Source organism: Amblyomma mixtum, chromosome 5 (assembly GCF_055824585.1).
Source record: "Amblyomma mixtum isolate Tamu chromosome 5, ASM5582458v1, whole genome shotgun sequence".
Taxonomy (NCBI): Eukaryota; Metazoa; Arthropoda; class Arachnida; order Ixodida; family Ixodidae; genus Amblyomma; species Amblyomma mixtum.
This window is the reverse complement of record NC_143016.1, coordinates 170,833,759-170,851,088: the sequence shown is the minus strand read 5'-3', so window position 1 is coordinate 170,851,088 and position 17,330 is coordinate 170,833,759. Positions and strand designations below refer to the sequence as shown.

The 17,330-nt window shown below is 46.1% G+C and overlaps 3 protein-coding genes across 4 annotated transcripts in view; 1 reads left to right on the top strand and 2 right to left on the bottom strand.

Annotated features, from left to right (window-relative positions):
* LOC149344675 (neprilysin-1-like) overlaps positions 1-17,330 on the bottom strand; it is a 45,444-nt gene that overhangs the window by 11,324 nt on the left and 16,790 nt on the right. The gene's annotated exons all lie outside the window — the stretch shown is intronic.
* LOC149344677 (uncharacterized) lies at positions 4,431-9,709 on the top strand. The gene is made up of 10 exons (XM_089546338.1): positions 4,431-4,876; positions 5,772-6,105; positions 6,284-6,437; positions 6,625-7,009; positions 7,075-7,239; positions 7,402-7,588; positions 7,670-7,912; positions 8,485-8,656; positions 9,308-9,456; positions 9,518-9,709. The coding sequence occupies exons 1-10, from the start codon at positions 4,547-4,549 to the stop codon at positions 9,688-9,690; spliced, it is 2,292 nt and encodes a 763-aa protein (XP_089402464.1). The 5' UTR covers positions 4,431-4,546; the 3' UTR covers positions 9,691-9,709.
* On the bottom strand, positions 11,091-15,453 carry LOC149344676 (P2X purinoceptor 7-like). 2 transcript variants are annotated; one of them, XM_089546337.1, is made up of 4 exons: positions 15,033-15,453; positions 14,176-14,391; positions 13,949-14,115; positions 11,091-11,346 (listed from the first exon to the last, which is right to left on the bottom strand). In XM_089546337.1, exons 1-3 carry the CDS (start codon positions 15,194-15,196, stop codon positions 13,950-13,952), a joined length of 546 nt encoding a protein of 181 aa, XP_089402463.1. In that variant the 5' UTR covers positions 15,197-15,453; the 3' UTR covers positions 11,091-11,346; position 13,949. The 2 variants fall into 2 exon arrangements, with proteins under 2 accessions (XP_089402463.1, XP_089402462.1); XM_089546336.1 differs by lacking the exon at positions 11,091-11,346 and adding an exon at positions 13,426-13,868.

Here is a 17,330-nt window from a genome sequence, read left to right as displayed (position 1 = left end):
AATTTTTCTCATTTATTTTTTTCTCTCGAAACCTTACGTTACGTTTGGCAAGGCAAATACTGAAGGGAAATTTTTAGAAACAGATCTACAGATGCTGCACCAGGGTGAGCGTCTAGGTGAGACGAGAAAAAAAAAAGCCATTGCGACGAAACGTGACAACAGGCGCACTTGTCAATCGACAGATGTTAGTGCTGCAACTCCGGAGATGATGATGTAGGGCGTCTGCAGAGAAAAACGGAATGGAAAATGAAAGGAAAGAAGGGGGAAGGAAACTGAGTGTGATAACAGTACTGAACCTAGCCTAATGTGTGTAGAAAGGCAGAAAAGCAGCCGTGCCCCTACGTCACAATGCACGGTTAACATAAGCCACGGAATTGGACTCAAATGCATGCTAGAATTTACTGGTGTAAATGCGTAATAAAATAAACCACTTCAGCAGAACTTTGTAGTATAAAATCCCCGAGATGACACAGACAACGGACCCCGTTGATGCACAAGATTCTACGGGATCGTTAACGGCAAGGCAAAGCCCGCCGAGGCCCAGCCCTTCGCGGGGCCAATGACGACAGTATCCCGAAGTACCTGCCCTCAAAAACAAGCAGAAAAGATGTACAGACAGAGGCGAAGTAGTCATCGTCATCACAACGGCACTATCTACATCCCCTGCAGGACAATGACCTCTCCTATGCTCTTCAATGAACGAGGTCTTCCGCTAGATGCGGTCCCCTTCTCTCCGCGTTAGCTCCTAAGCTCATCCACCTTAGACGCCCCTGCTACGCTTTCCGTCTCTCGTAATCCATCCGTTACATGAAGAGTGTGTCGGTTATTTTGCCTTCATATTACATACTCTTCTGACTCCGAGTCCTGTTTATTTACTCTCGAAAGGTATTGGTCAATTGCGTTTGTCCCTTGACCCATCCTGCTCTGACCCAGCAGCCATTATAGTCCTTAGTTCCATAATACAGCGCATTGTACGGTGGAGAGAGCATGGCACACATCATACCGCTGCCTGACAACATAATTTGCTGGATGGGCAGCTGGCAGTTTACACGAATTCTTGAGCGGAAAGGAAAAAAACACGAATAAAAAGATGAACGGAAGGAGTTAGTGCCCGTGTATTCCAGGCGTATTAGTAGCACGTTCAAGCTAGTGTGCGTCTGCCTAAACAACCGTCCTGAAATCCTAGCCATATGTGTCTGCAATATCTCTCTGACTTGTTTGTAACGATATTTGCCTATGACGCTTTATTCTGTGTACATCGATTCACAAAGTTCGCTATCATTATCTTCCCCTTTGCAATGTCTTCAGCTATCACTTTGCATTCTCTACGCGGCCTTTGAAGTAACCGCCAGTGCGACATTGCTCTTTGAAGCTTTAATTAAGAGAGCGGCCGAGCGGCCAGTCTGGCCGACGTACTTCTTCCCGGAAGACAAGGGCAGAAAACAGACGACAGTTTCATGACAACGAACAAAACGATGACGCTTCCAAACTGAACACTTGAGCGGTTCACAATTCCCGCCATTGTGACTTAGAAGGACCGGCCATTGACCTTTTTTCACAGGCTGGATAGATATTTAGGCGCTAAAAAGGCATCAACACCCATACGGCTTCATATTGTTCTCAGTGCCGACAAATGCTCTATAGTTTTAAAATTCAAGAACCAACTCGCTCAACATATTACACTGTGGACCGTCATCAGACGTAGTATGTCCACTGCATGACAAAGGCCTCTCCCATATCGCTCCAACCAGTTACCCACTCTTGCGTCTGCCACGGCCACTTAATCTGCACAAACTTTTTAATCTCATCCCACCACCAAACATTCCGCCACCCTCTGCTAGGCTTGCCGCGTCTTTTTGTCCAGTCCATTTTCCTTAACGACCATCGGTTATCTTGCCTTTGCAATACATGCCCTACTCAAGCCGATTTTTTCCTCTTGATTTCAACTAGGTTGTCATTAACCCGCCCTTGTTCCCTGTCGCCTTCTGCTATCTGACTTATCTTATTGTTGAAGCTATCACTCTCCTTTCCATAGCTAGCCTCAGCAGCACTGCACCCAGCATTATCTGCCGAAAAATCGAAATAAGGCGCCTCTGGGCGTCATAGTCCGGAAGTGTACCACAAAAGCCGAAACAAGCACAGATGGGAAGCATACAGAAGCCGAAAGAGCGATGGCGGTATTTGGCAAGCACTTCCCAAAGTATCTTTTTAAAGAAACGTAGATGTTTGCGTGGTCGTGCATTGTTCTCCAGCGACCTCAAGACATTATCATCGCCTGGCTGATATGCTGCAAGCGACATTTCCGACTGCCTACCTGACAGCATTTCAATGCGCGTCAGCTATCATCGGGTTTCGCTTACTTGACCACAACTGTGCCGTCTCAATTTTTTCATTTTTGCATGGTGAGGACGCGGGTTCGATCCCGGCAACGGCGGCCGCGGTTCAAAGCAAATAATAGTCAATGAATCTGTGTATTTTACAATGTCAGTGCACGTTGAAGAACATCAGACACTCGAAATCAGTCGGAAGCACTAGAGTGTCCCTCAAAGCCCATGTCATTTTGGACTGCTAAATATCGTTGCATATTTCACCTGCCTCCGCGATGATCTTTTAAATGGCTTAGAGTAAAGTGCACTATATCTCGCAGTCTATATTATATTTTAACTATATGTTCAGTACCCGCGAACGGTATACGCTTACTTAGGATTTAATGTCCCAGAATTGACTCAGGATACACCAGACGCCGCAGTGTGGGATTCTAGATAATTTCCACTACATATGATGTTTACGTGTACTGACATCGTACAGTTGACGGGCTTCCAACATTTCGCCTAGATAAAATGCGAGCGCTAAGCCGAGATCAAACCCGCACCTTTCGTTCAGCTGCCAAGCACCTCAAACACGAGCCACAGCGCCGGCAGCAGCACCAGTCAGATCGCTCTCTTCTAAAGCAGCGAAATTGTCGGCCAGCGCGGCGTTTTTCTGTAAGTTGTGAATCACGGTAAAGATAATCTTTTCTTATTTGAAAGACATAATATGCCTGGGAACTTTAAGTTCTATTATTTAAATAAACAATGCTGACCATAGGTTTAGCCGGTGTCCATGAACTTCTCTCCTTGGAATACATGATCACTACGATGGTTTAATAGTTCGGTAAAATTTGTCGCCACAAAGAAGCCCACTAGCTTGGATTAACCTTTGTGCACAGGTTGCTGAACACCACCATATCTTCATTCCTTGTGCTCAAAAAACCTCCCTGTCCCAACCTGTCTGCGAGGCTGGCCTTGGCTAGCGGGGAGCTAGGAAACAAGTCCATTGCCTCCGACAGTTTTTAGTGCACAATGTAACGGGATTTTCTTAAAAGCAGTGATAACGAACAATATATGTCCCCGCAATTATACAAAATTTCAGATTACAGATCTCATATTTCGTCCTTGTGATGCAATTTTCTTTCATGTGTCTACAAATATTCACAAACGTACTTCGTCGAAGGATATTTGAATATTTTGAGTTGATAACTACATAGCAATTTTTCGAGTTCCTTCACTACAGTACAAAAAAAACATTTTTCAAAATTCCAAGTAGAAGAATTTGCAATCATCAAACATTTGGGAACCGAAACTGGGTTTCGGCCAAACGTTGACATCACGAGAGACCATCGCCTGACGTCGCGGATATTGTCTCAAAACCTATCGTATGGGCGTCCATTGGTTAAAAGCTGCAAATATCGGTAAGAGCTGCGTTCATTATTTTTCTGAAATGACAGAAAACCGGGTTTCAATTTTTGCGCTTCACGAAACACGGGGCGAATAGTGGCGTCCAGGCGTCTTGTGGCATCACAATCACAAGGTTGCCCACAAAAATGTGTCAGAATGAGGCCACAAAACGGAAAGCCTTAGTGAATCGCACTTCATGAACACACCGCCGTTCTGCAAAACTTGCCAGACAGGACCAGGAAACGGCAGAAATGTAATATGGAAGCTTTAGTGAGAAAAACTTCGGTCGTTTACTTCTGTAAGCCATATCCCTCATAGGTACGCGCCCTGAATGAAAGGGTGAACCAATTAATGAACGTGACTTATTTAAGTATGCAGTTTTATGCAGGAATAAAAGAAATTGCAAACTGAAACTAGCGTGGTCCTTGTGAGAATCCTGGCTTAAAGGGAAGCTGAAACGGTTACCGAATTGTACGGACGCTCGCTCATTGAAATCACCTTCTGCACAATATGTAATTCCGAAGTTTTTTCGGCGATTTATGCTCTAGCAGGCTCGCAAGACTCGATTAAATATTGGCCGTTGCTCCGCCCCTGCGCGCGACACCGGCGGGAGGAGCGCGGGCAGAGAGAAGAAAAAAAAAAAGAAGCGAAGCGGAAACTACGTCATCTTCTGTATCCCCGGTCCACTCTTCACTTCCTTTCAATGGTTTTGCCTCGTTTTGCGGCGGTTGTGATCCTTTTCGCTGTTTGTTTCTCCGCTTTTGTGTGCACTTTTTCAGCTCTAACTGCACAGAAGCTGCAAAGTACTTTTCCTGCATGCTTTGAGCATCATGCCGTCCTTCTGTTCGGCGTACGGCTGCTCAAACACGAGCGGACGCGATGATGTTATATTCCATCGGTTCCCTAAAGAGAGGAAGCTTGCAGCTCAGTGGGTGGCTGCTGTCAAGCGAAAAAACTTCAAGCCGTCGAGCAGCAGCATGGTCTGTTCGGAGCACTTTCGTGACACGGACTATTTTCAGAGTTTGTCGCTCATGCGCGACATGGGCATCTCAGTGAAGAACGCACGGCTGAAGCCCGGCGCAGTCCCTTCTGTCTTCGCGCACAAGCCCAACGCATCACCACCACCACGACAAGCTTTCGCTAAAAGAAGAAGACTAGAGGTAGGTGTACAAATTCGCGTAAACGTGCAAAAGGGGGAGGGGGGAATTGCTGTTTTAGGAGAAGTTGCGCTTGTCGCGTCCGTATGCCCGTCGCGAAGTGCGGAAACGTGCAAGGGTGTGCGCGCTGTGCGGAGCCCACGAATGCCATTGGCGACGCTATGTGCTGGGCGGTTGCTGTGGGATATCGTAAGCACCCGAGTTGCTTTCGGCGGAATTCAAAGGGACAGGGAGAAGCACAGAGAGAAGCGATAGCGAGAAAGGGAATGGGAGAGCTATGCGAGTAGAAAAAGTAAACAGGTATGCGCTGCTCGCGCGCGAGTGACCAGACACTGTCGGAAATAACTGCGCGCATGCAATAACTGCACATATATATACAGAATAAATATACTGCGTGCAATTAATCGCGCACACGGCACCTGCACAAACGGCGGGGTTATGGAGGGGGATGCTGGCTGTTACCGTTACATTTTCGTCGTGCGCTGACTGATACTGCCGCGTACTCAAAGGATGCGGGTTCGATTCCGGCTGCGGCGGCCGAATTTCGATGAAGGCGAAATTCTAGAGGCTTGTGTGCTGTGCGATGTCAGTGCACGTTAAAGACCCCAGGTGGTCGAAATTTCCGGAGCCCTTCACTACGGCGTCCCTCATAGCCTGAGTTGCTTTTAAACCACAATAAACCAATACTGCCGCGGGACCTTTGCTACCGGCTCTCCGCCGCATTTGATCTTCAGAGGGAAAACGCTGATATTCACAACTTATGTCTGTACCAATCGCTTTGACAGCAGGAGTAGGGTGTGTTTTGTGGAGTGGTATGAAAAGACAGGGAATGAAATCTCGGCCTGTTTTATCTCTTGTGCTATAATTAGTCATGAACCTCTGTGTCTTGTTCTTGCAGACATTGGCCGAGCTGCTAAATGACAGCACGGAAATTCCAGCTGAAGCAGCACTAGAGGAGGACAGCCATGTGCCTAGTCCAGGGCCTTTCATCTTCAGCAACTCGCCGCCACCAGCGGCATGTGAAGAGAGTTCTCTGGCAGATGCTGTACAGCCAGACACACCGTGCACCCAGATGGTTGTTGCACAAGTTGCAGAGGCCAACACCAAGACGGCTGAAACAGCCACACAAACCCCGTTACCAGCAGAAACGTGCAGCCAATCTTCGCAAATTAATTTGAAAAAATCGACCTCAACGAAGAAAATCCAGGCAAGGTCTCGTGGTGTTTCTGTTGGTAAGTTGTGAATGCTGCAGACTCATTTCGCAGTTGTTCAAAAAGGATGCCTATCAAAGATTTAAATACAGTGTGCTGCTGAGCATGTACTTTTGTGCCCATTACAAATAGCTAATTACTGTGCGAGTTGTGTTTATGCACACTATTCCACTTATACCCCTTGTGCACCTTCTTTCAGGTATCCAGGTTGGCAGCTGCACTGCTGATGTGGGAACACAAGTAAATATGGCGCACCCCCGTGTTGAAGCTGAAGCTGTTGATTTTGTTGATGAGCCTGTGCTCGATGAGGACAGCTCCGACGATTACAGCCATTTGGATGAGCTGGAATCAGAGTACGTAAATTTCACAACGTTGATTCCTGCTTAATTGTCTCTCTAGAAGTAAAACAACTTAGCTATGTAGAAATGCATAAACTAGTTAGCTTCTCTAAGTGCTGACTGCCAGGGAAGATTAGAAATTTGCATTCTTGTTGCATGGATGTCCGCTGTTACCTCAATTTTATATTGGACTTTTTTCCAGGTTCGAAGCTGGTGGTGCATCACAGGAGCCATGTCCCGAACAACATACGAGGAGCCGCATCTTTTTAGTCAAAGAAGAATTTCTGAAACAGCTTTTCACAACCTGCAGAGTCTGCCTTGCACCTTGTGATGTAGTGATGATTTGTGAGGGGACTCTGCTGCAGGTGCAGAGTCAGTGTGGAGCTGGCCACTATTTTTCATGGTCAAACCAGGAAATAGTGCATCAGCAACCTACTCTCAACCTGCAGCTGTGTGCAGCCATCCTTTTTTCAGGAAACAATGCCGCTACCACTCTAAGGATGCTGGCTTCATTTGGTGTGCAAGTGGTCACCAACCGGACATTTTTTAATATTCAGCGTTCTTACTTGTGGCCTGCAGTCAAAAAAGTAAGTGGAGGCTCCAAAAAGATTTTAAAGTTCTTCATCCATGAAGTGTGTGATTTTTTCTTTAGGTTTGGGAAGAAGAGCAAGCTGTGTTACTGGCAGAAGCCCAAGAAAAGGCGGTGACACTCGCTGGTGATGGGCGTGCAGACTCGCCGGGGTTTAGTGCAAAGTTTGGCACATATAGTCTTCTAGATGTAGAACGCAACAAGATACTACACTTTGAAGTTGTGCAGGTATGTTGAAATTTCTGCTCTCATTTTACTTGCTGCCAGGGCTTGGCGTTATTCCTCACCATTAATTATGTTCATAATGCTGCCCTTTCATGGCGTGCCATGAAACCCAACGCAACACTTTTCTTACATGTAAAATTGCAGTAACATAATCGTATCTTTCAGTCCAATGAAACTGGTGGCAGTTGCCGGATGGAAAGAAGGGGCCTTGAGCTGGCTTTAGCATACCTCGAAAGTCACGGCGTCAGAGTCCAAGGAATGGTGACGGACAGACATTCACAAATAAAAGCCTTCTTCAAAAAGGAAAGGAGCGACATCAAACATGAGTTTGACGTCTGGCATGTAGCAAAAGGTACCATGAGCAGTCTTTATTGCACCTAGTGTAACAAGATGTTTTAGACAATCGTGATTTCATTCAGTCAACATCTTTCAGGGGTTTGCAAAAAACTGCAGATAGCTGCCAAAAAGGCTGGCCAGGAGGAACTTGAGCCATGGATTCAGTCCATCAACAATCATCTTTATTGGTCGGCAGCATCAAGTGATGGCCATAAAGAACTGATTGTTCCGAAGTGGACGTCGCTGCTTAATCATATCAGAAATATTCACACACATGAAGAGCAGCTTTTCCCAGTGTGCTTTCATGGAGACGTTCAGCCCAGAAAGTGGCTTCATTCAGGTATTTTTTCTGCTTGTTATTTGGGGCAACTTTGCTAAGAAGTTTTTGAATACCTTTTTACTCTCCTGATAACTCAGTGCTTTCATGTGACGAGCCTTGTCAAACTTGAATCTGAGGCATTGCAAATTAATTGAAACATCACTAAGGTGTGTAGATTGTGAGCACATGTAATTGCGAGCAGCAAGGCAAGCAGGTTTATAAAGAACTCCTTCCAGAATTTTGGCTCACTAGTTACCGTCAGCTGCAAAGCTATGGATTGCAGTTTGCCATTCAAGATGTAAACAAGTGACCTTTAGGCACCATTGACTTTAGAAAATGGATTCATCAGAACAAACTGCTTTGTCTATAGGGGAAACAAAGCTGTTTATCTTTTTCAAGTGTGCATTGCAATTTCATTTCTCTGTAAAATCCGAAAATACTGACATGCTTATTGCGTAGCTTTGGTTTCTCCCGTGGCAACTTGTAATTGCATTAGTATATTCCGCAAAATCTGACTCGTGACAAGTTTGTGGCATTGTGTGCTCATGGTTGTTTCTAAAGAAAAAAAAATGGTTATACCTCACTTTTTCAAGACTCCAAGGCATACAAGAAGCTGAACGAGATTGCAACAGCTAAGGTTCTCCTATCTGACATGCCACAGCTCTCAACAAGGTTTCAAACCTACGGGTTGGAAGCATTTCATGCCCTGCTGCTGCATTTTGCTCCGAAGTCCTGCCAGTATTCTAATCCTGGAATGAAAGCCAGGTAAATTCCTAGACTTAATGTTCTTAGCATTGTGGTGAGCCTGATGGAAGACAATCGTAGTTACTGTATAAAGTGTTAGTGTTGGGATTTTTCTAGTTGTGCTGGCAACAGCGACCAGACACACACCAATGGGCATGATTTCTTAGCCAAAATCGGGCAGAATTATGACTACAGAGGGTACACTTGCCAACATCCTTGCTTTTCGGAGTCAAGCCACTAGAAGCAGCCCGTTGTGCCGGGTAAGCTTGTACAAAATAATTAGTGTCAGGACGTAGATGGTGGAGATTGCACTAACCCAATAATTGCAAACACTTCTAAACTTCGAACGGCTGGTATGGTGTCACGGTGAATCTACCAGCGCGAAAGACAGGGACGTGAAAGGAGACAAAAGTAAATGCAGCATTGTTCGAAAACGCTTTTAGATTTTTACTTGACATTTCAGTCTGTGTTAAGGTTCGTGGCGTTGCACCTATTACAAGATCCCTCAAGTATAAATAATCGGATGTTTTGAGTGCAGTATGAAGTAATTTTAATTTGCTCGCTGAATATGGCTGGAGGGAAGCTCATGCATGTTGCATTGACCCAGGTGATGCAGGTTAAGTGCATTTTTTTATTTCCTGATGAATGCTTTGATGACGTGCACCTTTTCAGGACGCGACTTGCAGTACTTCATTATAATGAGAACTGTGAAAGAAGACAAGCATGCACAACAGATGGTGTGGCTCGGTGGAATGTGAAGTACCCAAAAGCAAGAGGTGGTGCACCTACTGCTTGTCCTGTGAAGGAAAAGCCCACATTTGGTAAGCTCATGGAGCCATTGCATTTCCCCACAGGTTACAGTGGTTTTACTTGCTTACACAGGTTACGTGCAAAAGCTGATGGACTACGTTCAGTCGGAAGCAGGCAAGCACAAGTCAAGAAAGAAGCAGAAGGCGGCCTCACCAACTCCACCGCCCCTCAGCAGCTGCTATCCTCGAGTGGCAAAGGAAGATGTTGTGCAGAACAGACAGTCAAGGTTCAATTTGCAGACATGAAAAACTGTAAAACCTTCCTCTTGCTTGCCGGAAGCTTATTCTGGCAGATAAACAGTGCACAAACAAGGACAAAAGAACACTAAATATATGACTCAGTGCTGTACGAGCTGTTCTACATACAGCATCCATGCAGTCTGAGATGCATTGTGTGCGTTTGTTGTCATGCGTTGTGCAGGAGACAGACTTTGGTAGCATCTGCAAGTTTCGTCTCCTGCTGAATGCCTGTAGATGAACGCACAAGGTGCATCTCGCACTATGGACTGTGTATCTAATACATATCTAGAACTTTTGCTGGAACGCTGTGCTGTATACCTTTTTTTGGTCATTTTGTGTGCGGTTTCCCTGCCAGAATGAAGCTCCAAGGACTAGCCTGCTCACCAATCTCATATGGTTTGAAGCTGTTAATGTTGCTGTTTTTTGAAGTTATTCATGTCTACTCTGCACACCTGTTCATTTATTCATAGCCCTTGCTGCAGCGGCTGCATTTTAATGCTGGCAAAATGTAGAAATGTTTCTGTGCTACGCAGTATCAGTAGGCATTGAAGGACCCAAGGTGGCCTAATTAAACCAGAGCCTTCCGCTACTCCATACCCAATAGTCCACTTGCAGCTTTCAGGCACTGGACCTCGTATATCACACTGCGGTGTACCATTCAGTCTTGTACATATATTCTTTATGCTAAAAGTGCGTGTTGCAGTCATGGGCTTAAATTCCTTTCACCATGTAAGGATATGGCAACATAGCAATTAGCCACAAGGGTCCATCGCACCTGTCAAGAAGGAAAAAAAACGCTTGTTATTTTAGAGCTAAAACAACAGCTGGAGTTTCCAAGTTCTCTGAATCGCTCAAGCGTGTTGTACAGCCGTGTACTATATTTCTTCATGGTTTACTGTGAGTGTGGTTTCTGATGTCATGGTAGCGTCCTGCAATCAGAGGTCCTGATTGTCAAGCCCCCTTGTGTATAAGAACAAATGGATGCATATTCTGAGTATTGGACTTAGTACTCCTGTGTTGTTTTTGAACTATGTGGATACACTTGCTGCCATTGTAATTGTTGCATTCTCCCATGATAATTTGTTCCCAACCAATTCTTTCTGACTTTGGCAAAAGTGATGTAAGTGATTTCAGTTCTTAAAATATCTTGGGAGTACCATCAGTATGAAGAGCCAGAACTTTCATTTTCTTTTTTTGCAGTCTCTCAATTGGTAGCATATGTCGTACACACACTTTCTGAATACCGGTTGCGACTGTGCCATTCTGTTTCTGCAGTGATGTTTAGGTTAAAAAGGCACTTTAACATTCATATATGAATGATAATGTCGATGCTAAAATGCCCAGATGCTTAGAATTAATGCAAAACCCTGCACGAAGGGGTACCTTTTAGCATCTTGCCAGGGTTTGGCCGGTAAAAATTTATTATACATGTACTGCGTCCAAGAAATATGCGGGTATCAAATGCACTGCCTCTTGTAGCGATTGAGAAATCTGTATTTTTTTATTCCACCTTTTTATATTAACGAGCAGTTCATACAGGAACAGTATTGACAGGACAAACTGGTTATTGAAGCTTTCTTTGCAATGAACCACTGGTCTGTGTTGGTCTACAAGGTGCTCGTCTCAGCTGACTCCATTCATCAATGCCTGCTTGACGGTCATCTGCAAACATGAAATGTGAAGTAGATTCCTTTCACGATGAAGGCACCATCTGAAGTAGGGCTCTGAGAAATTTGAGGCTAAAGGGTTAAACAAACACTGTTTTAGCCATTTGACTATGGGAATTCTTAAGTTGCGGCTTTGCCATCCTTGGTTCAGACTCGGAGAACATTGATGTGCTTGGAGTTGAAGAAATTTTGTATGTTGTGAATGACGATCTTTGTGTTTCAATCAGTGATCAACTGCCTTACAATGCCAATTCTCGCTTCTTGAGTTGATGTGCCGATAAAGTTCTTTGTATCTTGTTCAGCCTGGCATGCTTTATATGTCATGGCGTATTAATAGGGGTCACACTGAGATGAAATTAGTGGTGTTAGTGTCACTCTGACCATTTATCATTCTTCCTTTCTCCTCGCCCAGGTCACTTGATAACATGAAATGTGCCAAGAAATGCACCCACCTTATAGTATGGTTTTCAGCTTTCTCTGCTGCAATATTTCCTTTTTAACTTCTGTTGCGTGCTTTTGGCTATGGTTTTTGTTCCGAGCTTTTCCTTAGGTGCAAGGCCTGCTGATCATGCCACTTGTTTTCTTTCTTTAATTCACGTACTTCCATGATTTATTGTGCTCCAAACAGTTATGCATGTGTACATTATGAAATGTGCCAAGAAATGCACCCACCTTATAGTATGGTTTTCAGCTTTCTCTGCTGCAATATTTCCTTTTTAACTTCTGTTGCGTGCTTTTGGCTATGGTTTTTGTTCCGAGCTTTTCCTTAGGTGCAAGGCCTGCTGATCATGCCACTTGTTTTCTTTCTTTAATTCACGTACTTCCATGATTTATTGTGCTCCAAACAGTTATGCATGTGTACATTATGAAATGTGCCAAGAAATGCACCCACCTTATAGTATGGTTTTCAGCTTTCTCTGCTGCAATATTTCCTTTTTAACTTCTGTTGCGTGCTTTTGGCTATGGTTTTTGTTCCGAGCTTTTCCTTAGGTGCAAGGCCTGCTGATCATGCCACTTGTTTTCTTTCTTTAATTCACGTACTTCCATGATTTATTGTGCTCCAAACAGTTATGCATGTGTACATTATGAAATGTGCCAAGAAATGCACCCACCTTATAGTATGGTTTTCAGCTTTCTCTGCTGCAATATTTCCTTTTTAACTTCTGTTGCGTGCTTTTGGCTATGGTTTTTGTTCCGAGCTTTTCCTTAGGTGCAAGGCCTGCTGATCATGCCACTTGTTTTCTTTCTTTAATTCACGTACTTCCATGATTTATTGTGCTCCAAACAGTTATGCATGTGTACATTTTTTTGCAACTGAAGCAGGTTCGTTGCACTTGACAAGCGCCATTACCTGGATTCTTCCAGAATATTGTGTGGTGCTACACTTTTAGAAGCCTCTCTTCTTGTGATTCTATCTGCCTCATGCAAGAGTATTTCACTGTTACAATCTTTCTATGAAACTGTTTTTTACGAGTGTAATTTTAATTATTAAGACTATTGTAGTATTTAATGTAGGCTGAAATTTATTACTGTAGCCTGTAAGGAAGTTCACTCTAGTGATTCTAATTGTGGTAGGGAAGGGAGTGAATTTTAAGGGAGGGTAAACATAACAAGAGGCGACAGGTGAGATTATGAAGTTTTTGGGTACAGTGGTCACAGCTGACATAGTACAGTGTTAATTATTTACATGTCATTGGAAGAGGACTTTGTTCTGTTGTAAACTGAGTGGGTTGGTGAGTTATGGTAGTAATCTGTTGCCTGAAGTGTCCCTGCTTATCTGTGTTCTTGCACTGTTGATGTTGCAACATTGCAGAGCAAAACCAGACCATACAGAAAATAGCTTCCATTCTTCCTTGTTTCAGTGAGACTGCTCTCATATTTTATAGTTCAGCTCTGTAGGAAACTTGAGGGATGCCCTGTCCATGGCATGTTTTTGCTGTTTCTTGTATGTCTCCACGAACGAAATCAGTATGACATCACTAATTACCTGTGAACCACAGTTCGAAGCACATATAGGTAACACCAGCTGAATATAGCCATTTCTTTGCCTTTGAAGCAATGTGTCACGGCTTCTTGTCAGTGTAAAGACACTGTTACGGAACACTGTGTGATGGAGATTGTGAGCTAATGCAGTGCCCAATTTGGAAAATGGCGAGATTATAAATTCAGGCGCTGAAAATCAATGTGGTGCCATGAATGGAATTTGCAGATATGAAAATGAAAACACTAAAAATGAAACAGCTGGAATTATCATTGTATTGTTGGGAATGGGGGACTACAATCTCGTTCTCATGCAGCTCATTCTTAGCATGGTTTCTACAGCCCACTTGGTTCACATTCTTACTGGTGAGATGTATGCTGACTTGCAAAATCTTTGCAAATAAATTATTAATTTATTGAAAGCATCTGTGTGTTTGTTACGGTTGCATATTTATGAAGCACTCTACATAGAACTCTGGTCTTGCCAGCCATGGATGAAAATTTATTTCATAAAGGTGCTTGGCATTTGCATGAACTCTGAAAGGAGGTACAAATAATTGAACATTAGAGGAATGGCTTGTGTGCATAGCTATATAGGCTTCATGATGTGTACATACCTCAGCAAGTGTAAGGATGCTTGAATCCAGTGTAAGTGCCATCTGGAGATGGATATTTTTTGCGTATGGCACTGACCACGCAACTCGGCAGGATTCTTCTTTTGTGCCTGCCCAGTCGCTTCCACACAAGGTGCACAAACTGCCTATAAGCAGCGTACCTCATCCTCCTAAAATAAAGAATGCAGGTCAGTGAAACTGCCCAAGCTACCATATGTGCTCCTTCTCACCTGTTCACACAGCCCCTGTCGTTTCTCGATGATGTACTAGTTTCCTGTTGTGCCAGAGCAACTTGAAGCACAGCTTTATTTAGGCACACATCTTTGAATTTTTTTGTTGATGTGATGCAGCGTGCCTGCTTCTGCTTTCCCGTAATTTCGGGGATCTCTTGACAACAGGAGCTGTCTTCTTCCTCACTCATTACTGAGCAGTGCATGCAGGAACACCTGAGGTGGAAGGTAAAAAGCTGTGGTAATGTTTCAGTGCCGAGACTAGGCAAAACGTCTAAAATGGTGTTATCCATTACTCTAAAAATACGAAAAACAAACGTGCGCAAGCCGAATAATTTACGTTTACTGAAAGAACCTATGTTCAAGACCGACTGCCATACGCAGATCATGCTATCTGTTTAGTTTATTGGGGTCTAACGTCCCAAAGCGACTCGGACCATGAGAGACACCGTAGTGAAGGGCTCCGGAAATTTCGACTACCTGGGGTTCTTTACCGTGCTCTGACATCGCACAGTACACGGGCCTTTAGAATTTCGCCTCCATCGAAATTTGGCCACCGCGGCGGGGTCAGATCATGCTATCATACGGCATGCGCAAATACTGGAGTAACTGCCTGTTCCTCGAATCTATTTGTCGATAAAAATTGTATTTACAACTGGGATAATGTATTGTGCTAACGCGCTCTAAGACTATCCGCGCTCTATGCCTGCATTACACCTGCGTACTCCTCGCAACGCAACGCAGTAAACAAATGCCTGAATGAGACACTTGCGCTGTCGGACCTCGTCAGGAGTATCGCAGTATCAACAAAGCAGCATTTATACGCGCGGGAACCGATTAGCAATCGAGATACTTACCAGTTCACATTCCCCACTCGTGAAATCGCTTCGTCGCTTTCGCTGGTAGCCAACGACGAACTGTCGCTCGTCGGGAGTGCACTAGAATGCTCTTGTGGGGATGCTTCAGGTTCAAAAAGGTAAGGGGAAGTACCGAGCTGAACTGTGGAATAAAAGCCTTCCATAAGGTAAAATAATTTAGCGCAAATTCACAATAAACACGGGCACACGTGCTCGATCCTAGTCACCTGCGTACCGAACTGGCCGCGGCAGGAGCGACGGTACCCGATGTTGACGTCACGAATGTTTCGACCAACCACAGGTGGCGACGGGGCTCGCCGCGCTTGCCTGCGGCGGTGGGCACTTATTTCTGCAAAACAAAGCTATTTATCGTTCTCTACGTTTATTTTCAATGTGATATTTGAGTTCAGGGAGCAGGAAAGTGCAAAAATGCGTCAGAAACTCGTTTTTTTTAAAAAGTGTTTCAGCTTCCCTTTAACGCCGTTGCCTTTGCGCGGCTGTGCCGGCTTCCCGCGTTGTTTCTCCTCTTTCCCTTGCTCCCGCCTCAGGCGGTGGAGAGGCGGCTAGGTGACTAATCACTGTCATTTGGCCACAGCTCCGCCCCGGCTCCCCAACGGCCTTTGCCATTGGTGCCTTTTGGCTGGATTTCGGGACCCGCTTGGGCGGCCGCGTATCGCGCGATTGTCCGAGCGGGGCCCAGAGAGAGATCCCTCGGAGACAGCGTAAGGTGCGTACGCTACTGTTTGTCCCTGCCGGCCTTTGCCGCTCGGACCAGTACGTATACTCGAGCTCGCCCGCACGTGTCCTCTGACCTGCAGCGGCTCGAGCCTGTCCAGCGGGGTCCAGCGACCTCCGACAGGCGTACCTTGCGTTTATTGCCCACTCTCTCTCGCAACCGGCCCAACGGTCGACACGAGAGGGAGATCACAGCACTGCCGCGGGGACATTCTCCTGCAGCGGCGTGCTAGCGGCGCGCATTGCTCGAGTCGCTTCGTGCGCGCAGCGGAGCCTTGCTCCTCGCGCGCCCACGGGATGGGGTGACTATTTAGTGTGTGTATATCAGCTGGAGGACAACGTGAATAAACGTCTCCTTTGTGAACTTGGAGGCCTTTTTCTTTGAGGCGAATCGCTCTCCTCCCAGCGTAGGTTGAGTGCACATTGTCGGTGTCCCAGTGTGTGTGTGGTGACGGCTGATCGGGGCCCTTGGCTCGCGCGAAGCTCGAACCCGCGGTGGTTGGTGGCCTGTCCACTTAGAAAGCAACAACTGGCGCCCAACGTGCTAAGTCATTGGCGCTTACGCCTTTGATGACACATTAGCCGAGCAGGTCGCCTTGCCGATCACGCTTGCGCACCATGTCTACCCCCAGCGGGGCACTCGGCAGCTACATGTCGGCTCCCTGCGGAGTTGTAGCGTCGTTTGATCCGCTGGCTGCTGTTCCTTCGAATAGCCAGACACCGTGGTTGGCCGCAGCCCTCGTTGGAGTTTACGGCGACACAACCCAAAATGTCGACCACGGGGCTCCCATTGGAGCTGTATCGGAAGCACCCTGCGGTGCATCCGCTGGTCACATGTTACAGCTGTGCACGCTTTCCGCCCAGTGCGAAAGCAGTTCGTGTCACGTTGCCGCAACCGGCAGTTTCGAACAGCAGCAGCCGTGCCCCGCGAGCAGTCAATTCTGCTCTGGGAATGGCGAGGCGCTGTCCCGGTTCCATGTGGAAACCGCGCCGCTCATCGAACTAGGAGCCTTGCCTCCCTCGTTCGTGCAGCCCGCTCAAACCTCCACTGAGGCCGGGGCGCAGGCGCTGCTAGCCAGTGCTGCCCAGATGATCCAATCGCTGTCAGGGGCTGTTGGGACACTTTTGGCCGCGCCGAAGTTGTCTCACCCCGCGGTCAAGTTGCCCATGCCAACATACCGCGGGTATGATGACCTACTCAGTGCCCGGGATTTCCTTGAGTCCCTCACCCATTATCAGAGAACTATGGGTCTCACTGAGCAGGTGGTGCTTGCACACATCATCCCCGCAGCGCTGACTGACACGGCAGCTCGGTGGCATCGGCTTTCCGCCACCGGGCAGCGACTCTCGAGGAGTTCCGTGCAGCATTCCTGCGCGAATTCCTGCCCGCTGACTACGAGCGTAGGATGCGGCGAGAGCTGGAGCTCCGTACTCAGGCTCCGGATGAGTCGCTGCAAGAGTATGTTCGTGCGATGGAAGACCTTTTCTCAATCGCTGAGCCCAGAGCCTCGAACGAGGAGCGTGTCGAAAGGACGATCAGGCAGGCACATCCGATCTTTTCGC

Coding starts and splice junctions, on each gene's coding strand:
- LOC149344677 (XM_089546338.1), top strand. CDS start 4,547: ATGCCGTCCTTCTGTTCGGCGTACGGCTGCTCAAACACGAGCGGACGC. Junction 6,438..6,624: donor TTGGATGAGCTGGAATCAGA/GTACGTAAATTT, acceptor ACTTTTTTCCAG/GTTCGAAGCTGGTGGTGCAT. Junction 7,010..7,074: donor TGTGGCCTGCAGTCAAAAAA/GTAAGTGGAGGC, acceptor TTTTTTCTTTAG/GTTTGGGAAGAAGAGCAAGC.
- LOC149344676 (XM_089546337.1), bottom strand. CDS start 15,196: ATGGAAGGCTTTTATTCCACAGTTCAGCTCGGTACTTCCCCTTACCTT. Junction 14,392..15,032: donor CGAGTGGGGAATGTGAACTG/GTAAGTATCTCG, acceptor CTTCCACCTCAG/GTGTTCCTGCATGCACTGCT. Junction 14,116..14,175: donor GACAGGGGCTGTGTGAACAG/GTGAGAAGGAGC, acceptor TCTTTATTTTAG/GAGGATGAGGTACGCTGCTT.